General features: G+C 42.7%; 1 protein-coding gene across 1 annotated transcript in view; it reads left to right on the plus strand.

The window, feature by feature from the left end:
* The window catches only part of LOC101738867 (uncharacterized), a 35,072-nt gene that overhangs the window by 14,042 nt on the left and 7,572 nt on the right, over nucleotides 1-13,458 (plus strand). Inside the window, exons 2-6 of the mRNA XM_038016780.2 lie at nucleotides 6,158-6,396; nucleotides 10,374-11,939; nucleotides 12,076-12,276; nucleotides 12,523-12,699; nucleotides 13,232-13,421. Coding sequence (XP_037872708.1) covers nucleotides 6,318-6,396; nucleotides 10,374-11,939; nucleotides 12,076-12,276; nucleotides 12,523-12,699; nucleotides 13,232-13,421 — 2,213 coding nt within the window. The 5' untranslated portion in view covers nucleotides 6,158-6,317. The remainder of the gene's footprint in view (nucleotides 1-6,157; nucleotides 6,397-10,373; nucleotides 11,940-12,075; nucleotides 12,277-12,522; nucleotides 12,700-13,231; nucleotides 13,422-13,458) is intronic.

Genomic DNA, 13,458 nt, shown 5'->3' on the forward strand with positions numbered 1-13,458 from the left:
ACTTTTAACTTTTGAAAGACACACGTCGCAATATTATATTTTTGATAACATCGTGTATCTATACTTAATATTATAAAGCTGAAGAGTTTGTTTGTTTCTTTGAACGCGCTAATCTCAGGAACTACTGGTCCGATTTGAAAAATACTTTCAGTGTTAGATAGCCCGTTTATCGAGGAAGGCTATAGGCCAATAAAGAATGTTTCCAATTTGAGGTTTTTTCCCTTTTGAGAGCTTCCGCTCCGTGCATTGCGGAAACGGTTAAAGTTTCGAAATTGTGACCCTTTAAAAGTTCTGAGCTCCTTGACATTCTATTATTCAAAAATATTTTCACTTTCTACGTAAATGAAGTCCCGGGTAAAATTTAGCGTTATGCCAAAGTAATTATTACACGCGGACGGAGTCGCGGGCACAGCTAGTCACATCATAAACTGTCACGAAGTGATACACAGTCTATAAATTTCAAAAACAAAAGTAAACGTCGTTAAGCCTGTCCCTCTCCCTCTCCCTGCAGCGGATTGTAACTGGCTCCTCGGTCCAGGGACGCCGCATTTACCTTTCAATTAAAAGCACTGCAATAGCGAAGGTGTGTGTGTGTGTGTGTGTGTGTGCTCGGAGACTGACGAGACTGTGCCTCACACGGCAGGAAGGACTGAGCTAGTTCAAGGCATCCTTGTTATATGGGTTGATTTAATTATTTATAAACTAGCTGACCCGGCAGACTTCGTAGTGCCTCAATCGATAAATAAAAGACCTAAACTTTTGTATAAAATTAACTCAAAACAAACAAAAGAAATCCGTCCGACGGGGGACACTTTAAAGGAAAAACAAAAATTTTATTTTTATTTATTATAATTCCGAGCATTTTCATATTTCTATACCTTTTAAACCTTCTACAAATAATTCAAGACCAAAATTTGCCAAATCGGTCCAGCCGTTCTCGAGTTTTAGCGAGGCTAACGAACAGCAATTAATTTATATATATATATAGATAGAAGATAGATAGATAGATAACAATATCTTTAAGTAACGCAAAACTAGAGTCTTACCTTTAATTATTACTTCTTATTATTCTTACGCTTCTACGTTCGTAGTTTCTTATCGATTCTTCTGAATTGTGAAATTTAATGTCAAATTAGTTCAAAAGCATCCATGAACGCCTCTTTCAATAAAAAAAACTTTTTGATTTTGTTCGACGGAACCCAAATAATATCGAAACAGTTAGTTGGGTTACGAAAGAGTGAAGCCCCAACAATGGTAGCCCCAAGAAGACAGTTGCGCAACAGTCGCGTCACTGCACCGCGACCACACCACGTCCTGCTGACTCAGCGCGTTCTTAATTACGGATCCGCATTCAGACCTCTTGTCAATTGGGAAATTGGGTATTTCGAAAGGTCGGTCTGTGGTGTGCAAGTTGAATCTGCAATGTGCTTGAAAGCCGGCCGTGTCACTTGTCCTAATAGAGTTTATTTATTTATTTATTTAGACACACCAACAGCAATACACGCAAAACATTCAAGCTTAAAACTAAAAGGTATAAAATTAAGTACTGGTATGTAAGCCAGTTACAGGCATCTACAGCCATCTCTTGGCTTTGGAATGAGCTCCCCTCCACGGTGTTTTCCGAGCGCTATGACATGTCCTTCTTCAAACCAGGCTTGCGGAGAGTACTTTATGGTAGGCAGCGGCTTGGCTCTGCCCCTGGCATTGCTGACGTCCTTGAGCGACGGTGACCACTCATCATCAGGTGGGCCGTATGCACGTCTGCCTACAATGGCAATAAAAAAAACTTATAACACACTACGACATGTTACAGTAATTTTACAAACAACGGATGAATAGGCTAAATTTAAATGTTGACAGTACGACACAAAAAGTATATTTGAAAATAGCATGAAAACAAGAGTTAACTACTTAACATTCTCTTATCTATACTAATATTATAAAGAGGAAAGATTTGTTTGTTTGTTTGTATCGAATAGGCTCCGAAACTACTGAAGCGATTTGAAAAATTCTTTCACTGCTTGGAAGCTACTAAAACTCCAATAATGAAACCCAAGGTGTAAAAAAAGGACCTAAAATATTCTTTAGATCGCGTGCCCTGCGAAAACTATTGATGATAGAATAATATAATGTACTACGACTTTGTAGAACACATTATTATTTACAAAAAGTGTTGCGACAGCATACACCTAACTATTATAGTTATGTCGCAATAAGTGTTCTTTTATTTAAAAAAATAAAACAACGTCGTTGAAATTTTTGTTAAAGATCCGAGCGAAGCCGGAGCGGTCCGCTAGTTAATTATAAGCAAAGGAACTTTGATACTAGTTTGTTTTTGTGACCAAGACATGTGTCGTTAAAAATGTCGATGCCGTCAACTAATGCACATATTTGGTTATATTCACTACAAATCTTTGGTAAAGGGGAATATTTAAAGGAGGTTTGTTCTACTTGCGGGAATACGGAAAATTTCAGTGATAGCATGCCGTGGACAGTTGTATGGAACGCTAAAGTTGATTTTCTGAAGTAAGTGGCTACAATCTATGCTTCTGTGAGTTCTATTCGAGAGAATCTATGAGTTCGTAATGTTGTACACCGTTGTTTCCTTGTTCCCGTCGGACTGTCATTGGTCATCACTTTGACTCATGTACCAGTTGAGCTCCCTGACCGGGACGTCAACTTCTACCCACAACCGTTGAATGTAAAGCAACTCACGTATCTTATTTAGTTACTAGATGTATGTGCGTACACATAGCGGATGTTGGCGCGGGTACGTCGCGCGTCGCAGCGGCGGCCGCACGCTGACCCAGTTTTTCCGCATTAGCAAACAGAACGTCTCGCATTCCTGAGCAAGGAGCTCCCGGGCAGCTGCCTAACTGTATACAACATATTGCTTGTGGTGGACGAGCTCACAGCCGACCTGGTGTTAAGTGGTTACTGGAGCTCATAGACATCTACAACGTAAATGGGCCACCCATCTTGAGACATAAGTTCTAAGGTCTCAAGTATAGTTACAACGGCTGCCCTACCCTTCAAACCGAAACGCATTACTGCTTCATGGCAGAAATAGGCATGGTGGTGGTACCGACCCGCGCGGACTCACAAGAGGTCCTACCACCAATGAAAAGGGAGTTCTAACGGAGTCCACCGTCTGCTCGATGCGTGGTATACAATTTGAAGCAAAACGTGTCGACGCCACTGAAATCAGGGCGCTTAGTGTGAGTTTTTTAACGTTCTCGATAGCGTAAAAGTTAACTCACATTTGTATGGAGTTGGAACGTTTGCCTACGTTTACCGCTAGGGGCGCTGTTTCTACTGCATATAAATTTCAGTTACTTTTACGTTATCGAGAACGTTAATAAACTCACACTGAACACACTGAAGACGCGCCGCGTGCCCGGACGAGACGACGTCTTACCACGTTCACTCTAGGACATTTAGTGTTGTCATTGTGTCTAAGGTATTCATTTGTGAATGCATTATTGTATCTATGCGACAGCATTAAAGAAAACATTTCTTAAATAATTTGGCGAAACAAACAATTTAACTTCACATAGATCCGTGCAATAGCAATTTTTGTAAAATTAGATCTGATTTTATGGCCATTACGCGCCTGTTCATTTACAATTGATACAGGGTTTACCTTAAAATTTCACTATAGCATAAATAGATCGAAATTTTGAATATGATTGTATTATGAAATGATTTGAACACAATTACATTCCACACACGTACGTACTCGATCTAATAAGGTACACGTCGCATTCTGTATGCAGGCGACACCTGCCTGCCTGTCTGTGTGTACGTGCGCGTGTCACCGCCGCCACCATTGGCACCGCCATTAGTAAACTATTGTCTACACAGCACATTATAACAGTAGTGCTAAGACAATGTATGTCAGAATTATCATAATACATATTATACAATAGCCAACACTGGTACGTGTTCCCAGCCCACACGTGAGGGACTGTACCCACTTATTATTGAGTGGTTAACAGTGATGGTTCAATACAGACTGTCTTTGAGTAAATCATTTTCTTAGAATTAAAATGATTAAAAAATACTTTATGATCTACTCGCGACCCGCCCTCACTTCGCTTCGGAAACATTAAATTTTATTATTGATAGCTGAGGCCCGCGATGCTACCCGCGGTAATTTTCGTACCGCAGGCGACGCCGCGGGGCCAAGCTAGTCTAAAAAAAGTAGCCTAAGTTACTCCTTATACCATCAGATACCTATCAGTGAAAGTCTCGTCAAAATCGGTCCAGCCGTTCCAGAGATTAGCCGGAACAAACAGACAGATAGACAAAAATTGTAAAAAATGTTATTTTGGTGTATATACCGTATGTATATTCATATGCATGTAGTAAAAAGCGGTTATCTCAATATTACAAACAGACACTCCAATTTTATTTATATGTGTAGATTACTTTATTCTATCGTCAATAGTTTTCGCACGCGATGTAAACTATAGATAATTTTTTTACACCTTGCGTTACATTATTGGAGTTTTAGCAAGGATCCCTAATTTAAAAAAAAGATTATAGCCTATGTCACTCAGGGATAGTACAGCTTCCAAACAGTGAAAGAATTTTTAAAATCGGTTCAGTAGTTTCGGAGCCTATTCAATACAAACAAACAAACAAATCTTTCCTCTTTATAATATTAGTATAGATTAGTATAGATTGACATATATATTAGACTTGTAGTTAAATATCAAAACATTGACGTGGCGAGTCTGCACGGGTTCGTGGTGCCGGCTGCTAATTCCTGCCACTAAGCTACCACGCGTCCTGGGCACACGTCATCGTGCAAGTAGCGTGTACAAGCGCCAGCGCCGCCAACGATGTCCACTAACGCTGCCATTCCGTAGGGTTTCATGGGCTCCAACACGATTTTCATTCTGCGTATGAATGACATGACAATGACATTCATATTCATTGTGTCAGAAGTGGAGGATGCTGAAGGATGTTAGTTGAATTTATATAATTATAATGAAAACACAGTATGCGCGCTCACCGCGAAGAATGTCTCCTCCATTGTGGCGCAACAATTGCAAGTAGCCGCCCAACCTCACATCGGTATTAAGATTTTTCGAGTCGATATCTGGAGTGATATTCAGCAACATGTTGGGAGTCCTCAACAGAGTGAAGCGGTACTGACTTGTACTTCACAAAGTATAGGCTCCACCTCGCGTGGAGTACTGTTCCCATCTCTGGTACAGGGCTCCCAAATTACTATTTCCATTTGATTTTTAATAGATAAGGCTTACTATAGTATGTCAGAATATTTAGACGATAACTTTAGATAATTAAGATGATAAAGTAGAATAATTTAAGTTTTATTTTTTATTTTTATGTAGACTTACACCTAATATTTGTACGCTTTACTAGCAGGACATAGTCATACATTTATTAATATTAGCTTATTAATCTTTGTTAAACTATGACCACAAATAATAATAAAATAAATAAAAATAAATAAAAAGAAGCAATGGCGGGTCGGTAGTTTTAAATAAAACTTTAATAAATGGCTCTGTAATAGCCTATTTTAATACGCTTTTATTAGCTTCATACGTATGTTAGTATGTAACGGAATCTTTGAACATCATTTTGACCCCTTCAAAACGTCGGATTAACTCGAAAGGCATACTTATTTTTTTTTAAAGGGATTTTATGACCTGGTAACTAAGACATTTAAGTCATGTCTTATTATAATTTATATTCTTATTTTTATGAAAAATGATAATATGGATAAGACCGCCAATTGTATTTTTTTGTATTTAATATTTCGTATTTTTTTTTGTGTACAATAAAGCATTATTCCATACAGAAGAGGACCGTTCGTTGATAATTATATTCTCACGGATTAATTGGGACCTCTGAATTTACGAAGTCAGTTAGGCCACGTTTGGCTCTGACTGTGTTTTGCATCGTGTGGTAAAAGGGGGGTACGCTAAGAAATTATCCGAAATGATCCCTTCATCTTCTTTATACCATCGCCCCGCACCTCACCCCACCCCACACCACCGCGTCGCCTTTTCTTAGGGGAAACGTTGCTTAACCGTAGCCTTCATAAAGTTGTAGATGTTTCTATTAAAATTTGTAGTAAATTCCAACTGCATACGCCAATTAAGTTATAATTTATTTCTTCCAGGTACAATAAGTTGGAATCGAGCCACATCCAGAGGACACAGCTACCAAATGTGAAGAATACAAACAAATAAATAATAATAATAACAATCGAGTTGTGTTGAATAATGTGAGAGTGCCCGGACGGATGTGCAGTGCGTCGCATAGAATACCGCCTACACAAGATGGCCGCCGCGAACACAAAATGGCGGACGAGAGAATACAACGCGGTGCTGCTCCTTATATTCATCCAGGCTGTTAACGGTATGTGCAACTCGCTACGCAAATATTAATTTATACGGAATAACTTAATGACTACGCTTAAATTCTCTTTTTTTCCTACCTATGCTGATAGCTTTGAGAGGCTATTTCAACTTCATCCTAACATGTAGGTGAGCTCATGGGGCTCAAACCGGAAGTATTGCTAACATTAGCCCTAGCAAGAGCAGTGCTTCGCGGAATCTACCACCGGATCGGAAACGCGACCCACGAGAAGATCCGGCGAGAAATTCAGTGGTCCAAATTCTCAAGTGAGAGTGTTCGTTAGGAAAATTGATGTAATGCACATTCGACTTGAATTAATAGCAATTAGTCGTTATTTAAATAGAATCGGTTTCTAAATTGTCGCCAAAGCATTATGTAATGTCTAGTCTAGACATTCCACTCAGACTTATATAACCTGTAAAGCAACAGATAAATTTCTAATCACCATTCGCCTTAATATACAACTAGTACCTACCTATATAATCTGGTGGTAGGACCTCTTGTGAGTCCGCACGGGTAGGTACCACCACCCTGCTTATTTATGACATGAAGCAGTAATGGGTTTCGGTTTGAAGGGTGGGGCAGCCGTTGTAACTATACTGAGACCTTATGAGACAAGACGGGTGGCGGCATTTACGTTGTAGTTGTCTATGGGCTCCAATAACCACTTAGCACTAGGTGGGTTGTGAGCTCGTCCATCCATCTATCATAAAAAAAAAGATAATAATATAATTGCGCAGGAAGCGTGCCTGACGGCAGATCTCTGTCATTTTACTTGCACAGACAACGTTACAAGATACTGTACTGCTGCTTAGACATGGCGCGAGTATGTAACTACCCGCAGCCGAGCGACCAGGCCGCGCGACGCCACCCTCACCGAGCCCCGTCTCTCGATTCACGAACTTAATGTGATCTCAAAGTATCTCAAAACGCCTCAGTCACGGTCCGTAGGTGGGCCTCGGGGAATGACCCGTCCTTGAAGTGACGCACGCAGCTTCCGCCTCATCTCTCTGCGAGATCTATGTATTATTTGTTATATCATGTCGATAGTTCAATAAACATCACGGAACCGTGTCTTACATATCTACTGAAATATACTTTATGAATTTGACGTACCTACTAACAATAGTATTGTCACGTGCGAGTCTTGGACTAAATGTCCATAGACAACCCAACGATACCAAGACGTACCTATATATGCAACAAGTTGTAATAATACTATGTAATATTGTCATATACATAATACTTATCTCATATTTGTTCTGTTTGTAAAAAGAATAACTGAAGATGAAGAAAATGAATTAGGTAAGACATAACGACGCGCAAGATATAGCTCGAACAGTAGTGAAAGTAAGAATCGACCTGTCACTTCGTTACTGTCGGCCCATTGTTCTCCATACCAACGTCTGACGTCTTACGGCCGTTGAACCTTGGGGAGACTTGTGATGGAATCTTAAAATATAAGCCGAAAACTTACTAACGCTAGCCCGGAATCGCGACCCACTGAGAAGATCCGCCCAGAAACTCAGTGGGCTGTGTCTATGGGCTAGGTTGCACGTCCAAGTCTTCGTGGAATTCGACGAGAACGGTGACGATGTGAGCTCTCGCCGGGTCTTCTCAGCGGGTCGCGATTCCGATTCAGTAGTAGATTCATTCGCGAAGCAACTAGTCTTGAGTTGTTAGGTATCCTTCATAGGCACTCAGACAGCTGTTAGCAAATCCTACCCTTCCTGGCTGAGCTTTGCTCGCCCAAGCAAATCCTACCCTTCCTGGCTGAGCTTTGCTCGCCCACCTGTCCTGGTGAAACTGGAAACGCCTCCGGGCCACCAGTAATACTTCAATAATAAAAATAAAAACTACGAGAGTGGTTCCGGGGGATTCAATAGGACATGCTCAGGATGAGAGCGGCTTTGCGTTGCCCGGTCGTCAGGGTTGCGCCGCTTTTTCGAAGAGGCGTTCTAACCTTGTTTTTAGATACTTATGTATCGATTCCAATTGGAGGTCCTCGTGATGATCGACATTCCTCACATACCACGGTACTCCGACATCTATCCTGCAGAAACGGGATCGAATGACCTGGAAAGACCTAATGTGGATTCGGGCCGCGTGAGCGAACACTACACTTGCATAGGTCATGACGGAACGTATGCAAGTTTGGTAAAGTGTCACCTGGTTAGGAAGGTATGTGCCACAAATAATAATGAAAACAGATAAATTGAATGTACTTCTTTAGGAACAATATACCATAGTTTTCGAATATACAAAGATGCTATGTACAGGAATTTGAATGCTATTTCAACTTCCCATACGAGGAGTTCTCATGGTATATTTTTCATATTTTATCATAAAAATGCGTGGGACGGTAGATGTCAATAATAATAAGTATTTTATAGAAAGATAATGAATTGTAAAAGTACAGTCATTATACCTTAAGCTTTTGAGTGACTCGGTGATCCAGTAGTTAACGGGCTTGCCTGTTGTGCCGAGGGGCGTGGGTTCGGTTCCCGCGTCGGGCAAATATTCGTATGATTCTATATATGTATGTATATATTTAATCACATATAAGTAATATATGTATGTCAGTCTCTGGTACCCACAACACAGGGAATCCTAATTTGGGGCCGGATGAACGCGCGTGATTTGTTCCCACTTATTTATTGTTATTATTATTTAAAAGGCGCCCCGCACTTTTTTACCATAAAATGATTTTTTCTCTATCATAATTTATTACTCTATCATAATTTTGTAAACCTATAGAATTAATTAATTTAATAGTAGGCAGCGGCTTGGCTCTGTGCCCGATATTGCAGACGTCCATGAGCGACGGTAACCGTTTACCATCAGGTGGGCCGTATGCACGACTGGTGGTAGGACCTCTTGTGAGTTCGTGCGGGTAAGTACCACCACCCTGCCTATTTCTGCCGTGAAGCAGTAGTGAGTTTCGGTTGAAGGGTGGGGCAGGCGTTGTAACTATACTGAGACCTTAGAACTTATATCTCAAAGTGGGTGGCGCATTTACGTTGTAGATATATATGGGCTCCAGTAACCACTTAACATCAGGTGGGCTGTGAGCTCGTGCGCCCATCTAAGCAATAAAAAATAAAAAAATGCCTGTAAAGGCGATAAAAATAAATATATATTATCTTCTCTTTAGTTCAGCTACAGAAGCGTGTTTTTGTTTTGTTTTATAGTCTGTTATCTATTTTTGCTTTTTTAATCATAAACGATGATAGTTTCATAGCGAGGAAGAGTCGGCTCTGTAGGGTCTCACGTGTTCACTCATGTTCGTTCTATGAGTAATTACGTACTCAAACCATTTCATCCAACGCAACACCATTACACGGACTCTCACTGTCAACTTTGAGCAACCAAGCTATTCCATCCGATGCTAGGTTCCGGAGAAGGAACCTGAGAAACAATTTGGCATCTGGTTTGTGTACGTTTTAACTCTCACAATCACATTCGGCGCTCACAACCAGCAACACAAGTGAAATACTGCATGAGCTAAGGTTCATTGCATTAACTTACCATTTAACTACGTTTTTAGTGATTGACCAGCGTCAAGTGACAAGTCTATCTATACTAATATTATAAAGCTGAAGAGTTTGTTTGTTTGTTTGTTTGTTTGAACGCGCTAATCTCAGGAACTACTGGTCCGATTTGAAAATTCTTTCAGTGTTAGATAGCTTATTTATTGATTAAGGCTATAAACTATATAACATCACGGTAAGACCAATAAAAGTGGAGCACCAACAAAGAATGTTTCAAAATATTTTTACTTTCTACGTGAATGAAGTGGGGGGTAAAATTTAGCGTTATGCCAAAGTAACTATTCCACGCGGACGGAGTCGCAGGCAAAAGCTAGTATTATAATATTTCAACAGAATAAAACTTGTAATAAAACAAAATATAATGCTTGTGTTCACAGCTCGAGGTGTACATACATACATTATCATGTTGTACTTTTTACTTTTCAGGCTACGAGGAGTCGTACACAGTATCACAGCTGTCACCAAAGTCAGAAGCCGTGGAGAACGTGCCGCGGGGCGCGCTGCTGCAGACGAGTCAACTCGAGCGCGTGCCCTTCACGATAGAACCCAGCCGGTATGAAGAGTACGAGGCCGCGTCCGATCCACACGTCGTCGACGGTGAACAAGATGACCACATTATCGTGGCCCGCTCCGCCGACCCCGTCGGCAGGGAATCGAGGTCTATCAATGTAGATAGCATTCCCTCCTCCAACAATGAAATAGACAACGAATTAGAAATACACAACAAAAGAAAATATTATGATATACATCCGACTAAGACTGTAGACTATTACTACAGCGATGATGACGTAATCTTGTCTTCCGAGGGCTTCGGGGACAGACTAGAGTTCAAGTTTCCGGGGGAAGGGCAGCGGGTCCCCAAGGCGCGTGCACTGGCGCCCTCGGGACCCAGGATCCGGCCCACTGCAGTGCAACCGATCCTCGCGACCATCAGCCCTAAGGACGAGGCGAGGCAGAACACGGAGATCCAGAACATAATTACCGGTATAGTCAAACTCCTGAACGGGAACGTGAACGTCCAGGCCAATTCTCAACTGCTGAACGGGCGTCCCGGTAGACCTATGGCGTCGAGGATTAACAACCGTGGCCCGCCGCGCATCTCCGACCTGCCCCCGGACTTTGACAAGTTGATGATCACGCCTCCCCCGCATCCGTTTGCACCCACTAAGATTCCGCCTCCATACCCTTTCGACCGGCCTCACCATGGGGTCAATTTACCCGATCAAATTGTGCCTCCAATGAATCGCCCCGGGATCCGCCGCCCCATGCCGCCGTGGCAGAGACCGCGTCCTCGTCCGCCCAACAGAAAACCAAACCCGAACCTCCCAGCTTACAAACCGGTGCAAATACCTCAGGACCTCATCGGTGAACTGTCTCAAGAAGATCTCACTACACCAGATAACGATACGACACTACAGAATAATATCAGCCAAGATGAGATCACGTTCACTCTTCCTGATCTTAATACAACCGAGAGTTATAAAGAGGAGACGAAACCAGATGCTCCCGAAACTACTAGCAGCACGAGCACCACGACCACTTCGACAACGACAACGACAGAAGCTTCCACGACGACTAGCACGACAACGACCACAGAGAAGCCGACCACTACAGAGCAGATCACCACCACAGAACAACCTACTACCACCACGGAGAAAGCAACTACAGAGAGAACGACAACAACTGAAAAAGCTACCACGAGTTCGGAGGTGCCTAAAACAGAGAAACCGATAAAACAAGAGAAAGATAAAAAAAAGGAAATTACTGTGATCGAAAAAGACAAAAAACACAAAATCGATGAGAAGATAGGTAACAAAACGAGTAAGAACGAGACGGCATTCGATCAAATAGTACAGTCTTCGGTGCCCTTTGTGACTAGTTCCTCGGTGATAGCTCCGACGCCCACCGAGGGCCTGCCGTCGCACGCGCCCGCCGTGCCGGTCTCCAGTGCCAGTATAGAGAGCTCATCCATCAATTCTCAGCCGATACCTCGTAAGTGGAAATACTAATACTTCCTCTACTTCTGTTCCGAGTGTTCCACTAACTTCTCTAATAGGTACGCGCAGCAATGTGGCGGGGACTAGTTAGTGGAGAGTTTTACCTAATGTGTTTTGTGTTTAATATTCAGCTTCCCGAGATATACATTACCACCCGTACCGTCCTCGGCCGGGCATAGTCCTGGACGACCCGGAGTTCAAGCCGCACGGGCGACCTCACCGCCAGGACGCGCCCGTGGTCACGGCGCACGACACTCGCCTGCCCGGCTACGGGGAGATCTTCGACGTGACCGTCTCCGCAGTACAGGGACCGGGGGAGAAGGGAGGCTCCGGTCAGTAACTTTATTTAATTATAATTTGCTCGCATTGTTTTAATAATGGTTCTGTCATATAAGATATATAAGAAAAGTTCTAAAACATGGTATTTTATGTATGGGGTTGGAGCTGATAGCTCTTGACTGAATTACGACAGATAGTTATACCATCGCTTATAGACATTACTAAAAGCTAGGCCGCAGCTGAATGCACTGAATGCATCATTTCACTTATTGTGTTCTGAGCTCATGAAATGTTAACAGTCCACATAGAGACGGTAAACCTGTCACCGCACGGCGAACAAGACATCATAGTGTCGGCTTCCGGCTCGCAAGGGTTCGTGTCCATCGACGGGAAGAGGACCTACCTCAATCTCTTCGACAGCTCGACCCCGGACGCGCACCTCGCGCCCACCAGGGTGCATACGCTGCCGATGTCTGGTAAGTTCGCTAAGTCAAACTTTACTCTTTCTCTACAAGTTGGTGTGACACAATATGCCGTAGTTGGGTAATACTTGATAGCCGATCCGCCAGTGGCTGACCTTACCTTCCTAGGGGTGGGGGTTGGTCAGACGAGGAGGTAAGGATTCCACTATGCGGGAGACATGCAATCCTGTTCTTAGGTGACGTGTCACTGTCGTTGCTTTGCTGCGTTGTCGCTGAGGGCGGAGGTTGGGTCTGGAGGGTTTGTTTGAAGGCACCGCAGCGGACCTTCAGTTGGTATGTGTACGAGTGTGCGAGTACGCAGATCTGGTGCTCATGTTTTGTTTCATCGTATACTCATTTTGTTCGTTTAGAAATACCTGTGGCCAGATTATCCAACGGTGAGATCGCGTTACTTTCATTGCGGTTGGTAATTGTTTCAGATATATTATTGCCAACAAGCTATTGAGTGTATGTTTGCAATCGAGAGTGTTTTTGTTGTTAAAATATAGTGCTAACAATACTGCACAATGCACATGTTTGCTTCCAGCCCCGCCGCACGCGTCGCACCAGCCGCCGCCCGGACCTGACACACCAAAGGTAGAACATGCTCAACACGACCAACACTCTCCAACACTGGGCACGGGAGTGGCCATACCCACAGATGACGTACCACCTCCTGTGAGAAGACCGGTGATGCATAGACCTCAAGGATATAGGAGACCACAGCCCACTGTCAGGTCGGTTATCACATTATTTACCGGGGTGAAAACATAT

This window comes from Bombyx mori, chromosome 2, assembly GCF_030269925.1.
Source record: "Bombyx mori chromosome 2, ASM3026992v2".
NCBI classification, from domain to species: Eukaryota; Metazoa; Arthropoda; class Insecta; order Lepidoptera; family Bombycidae; genus Bombyx; species Bombyx mori.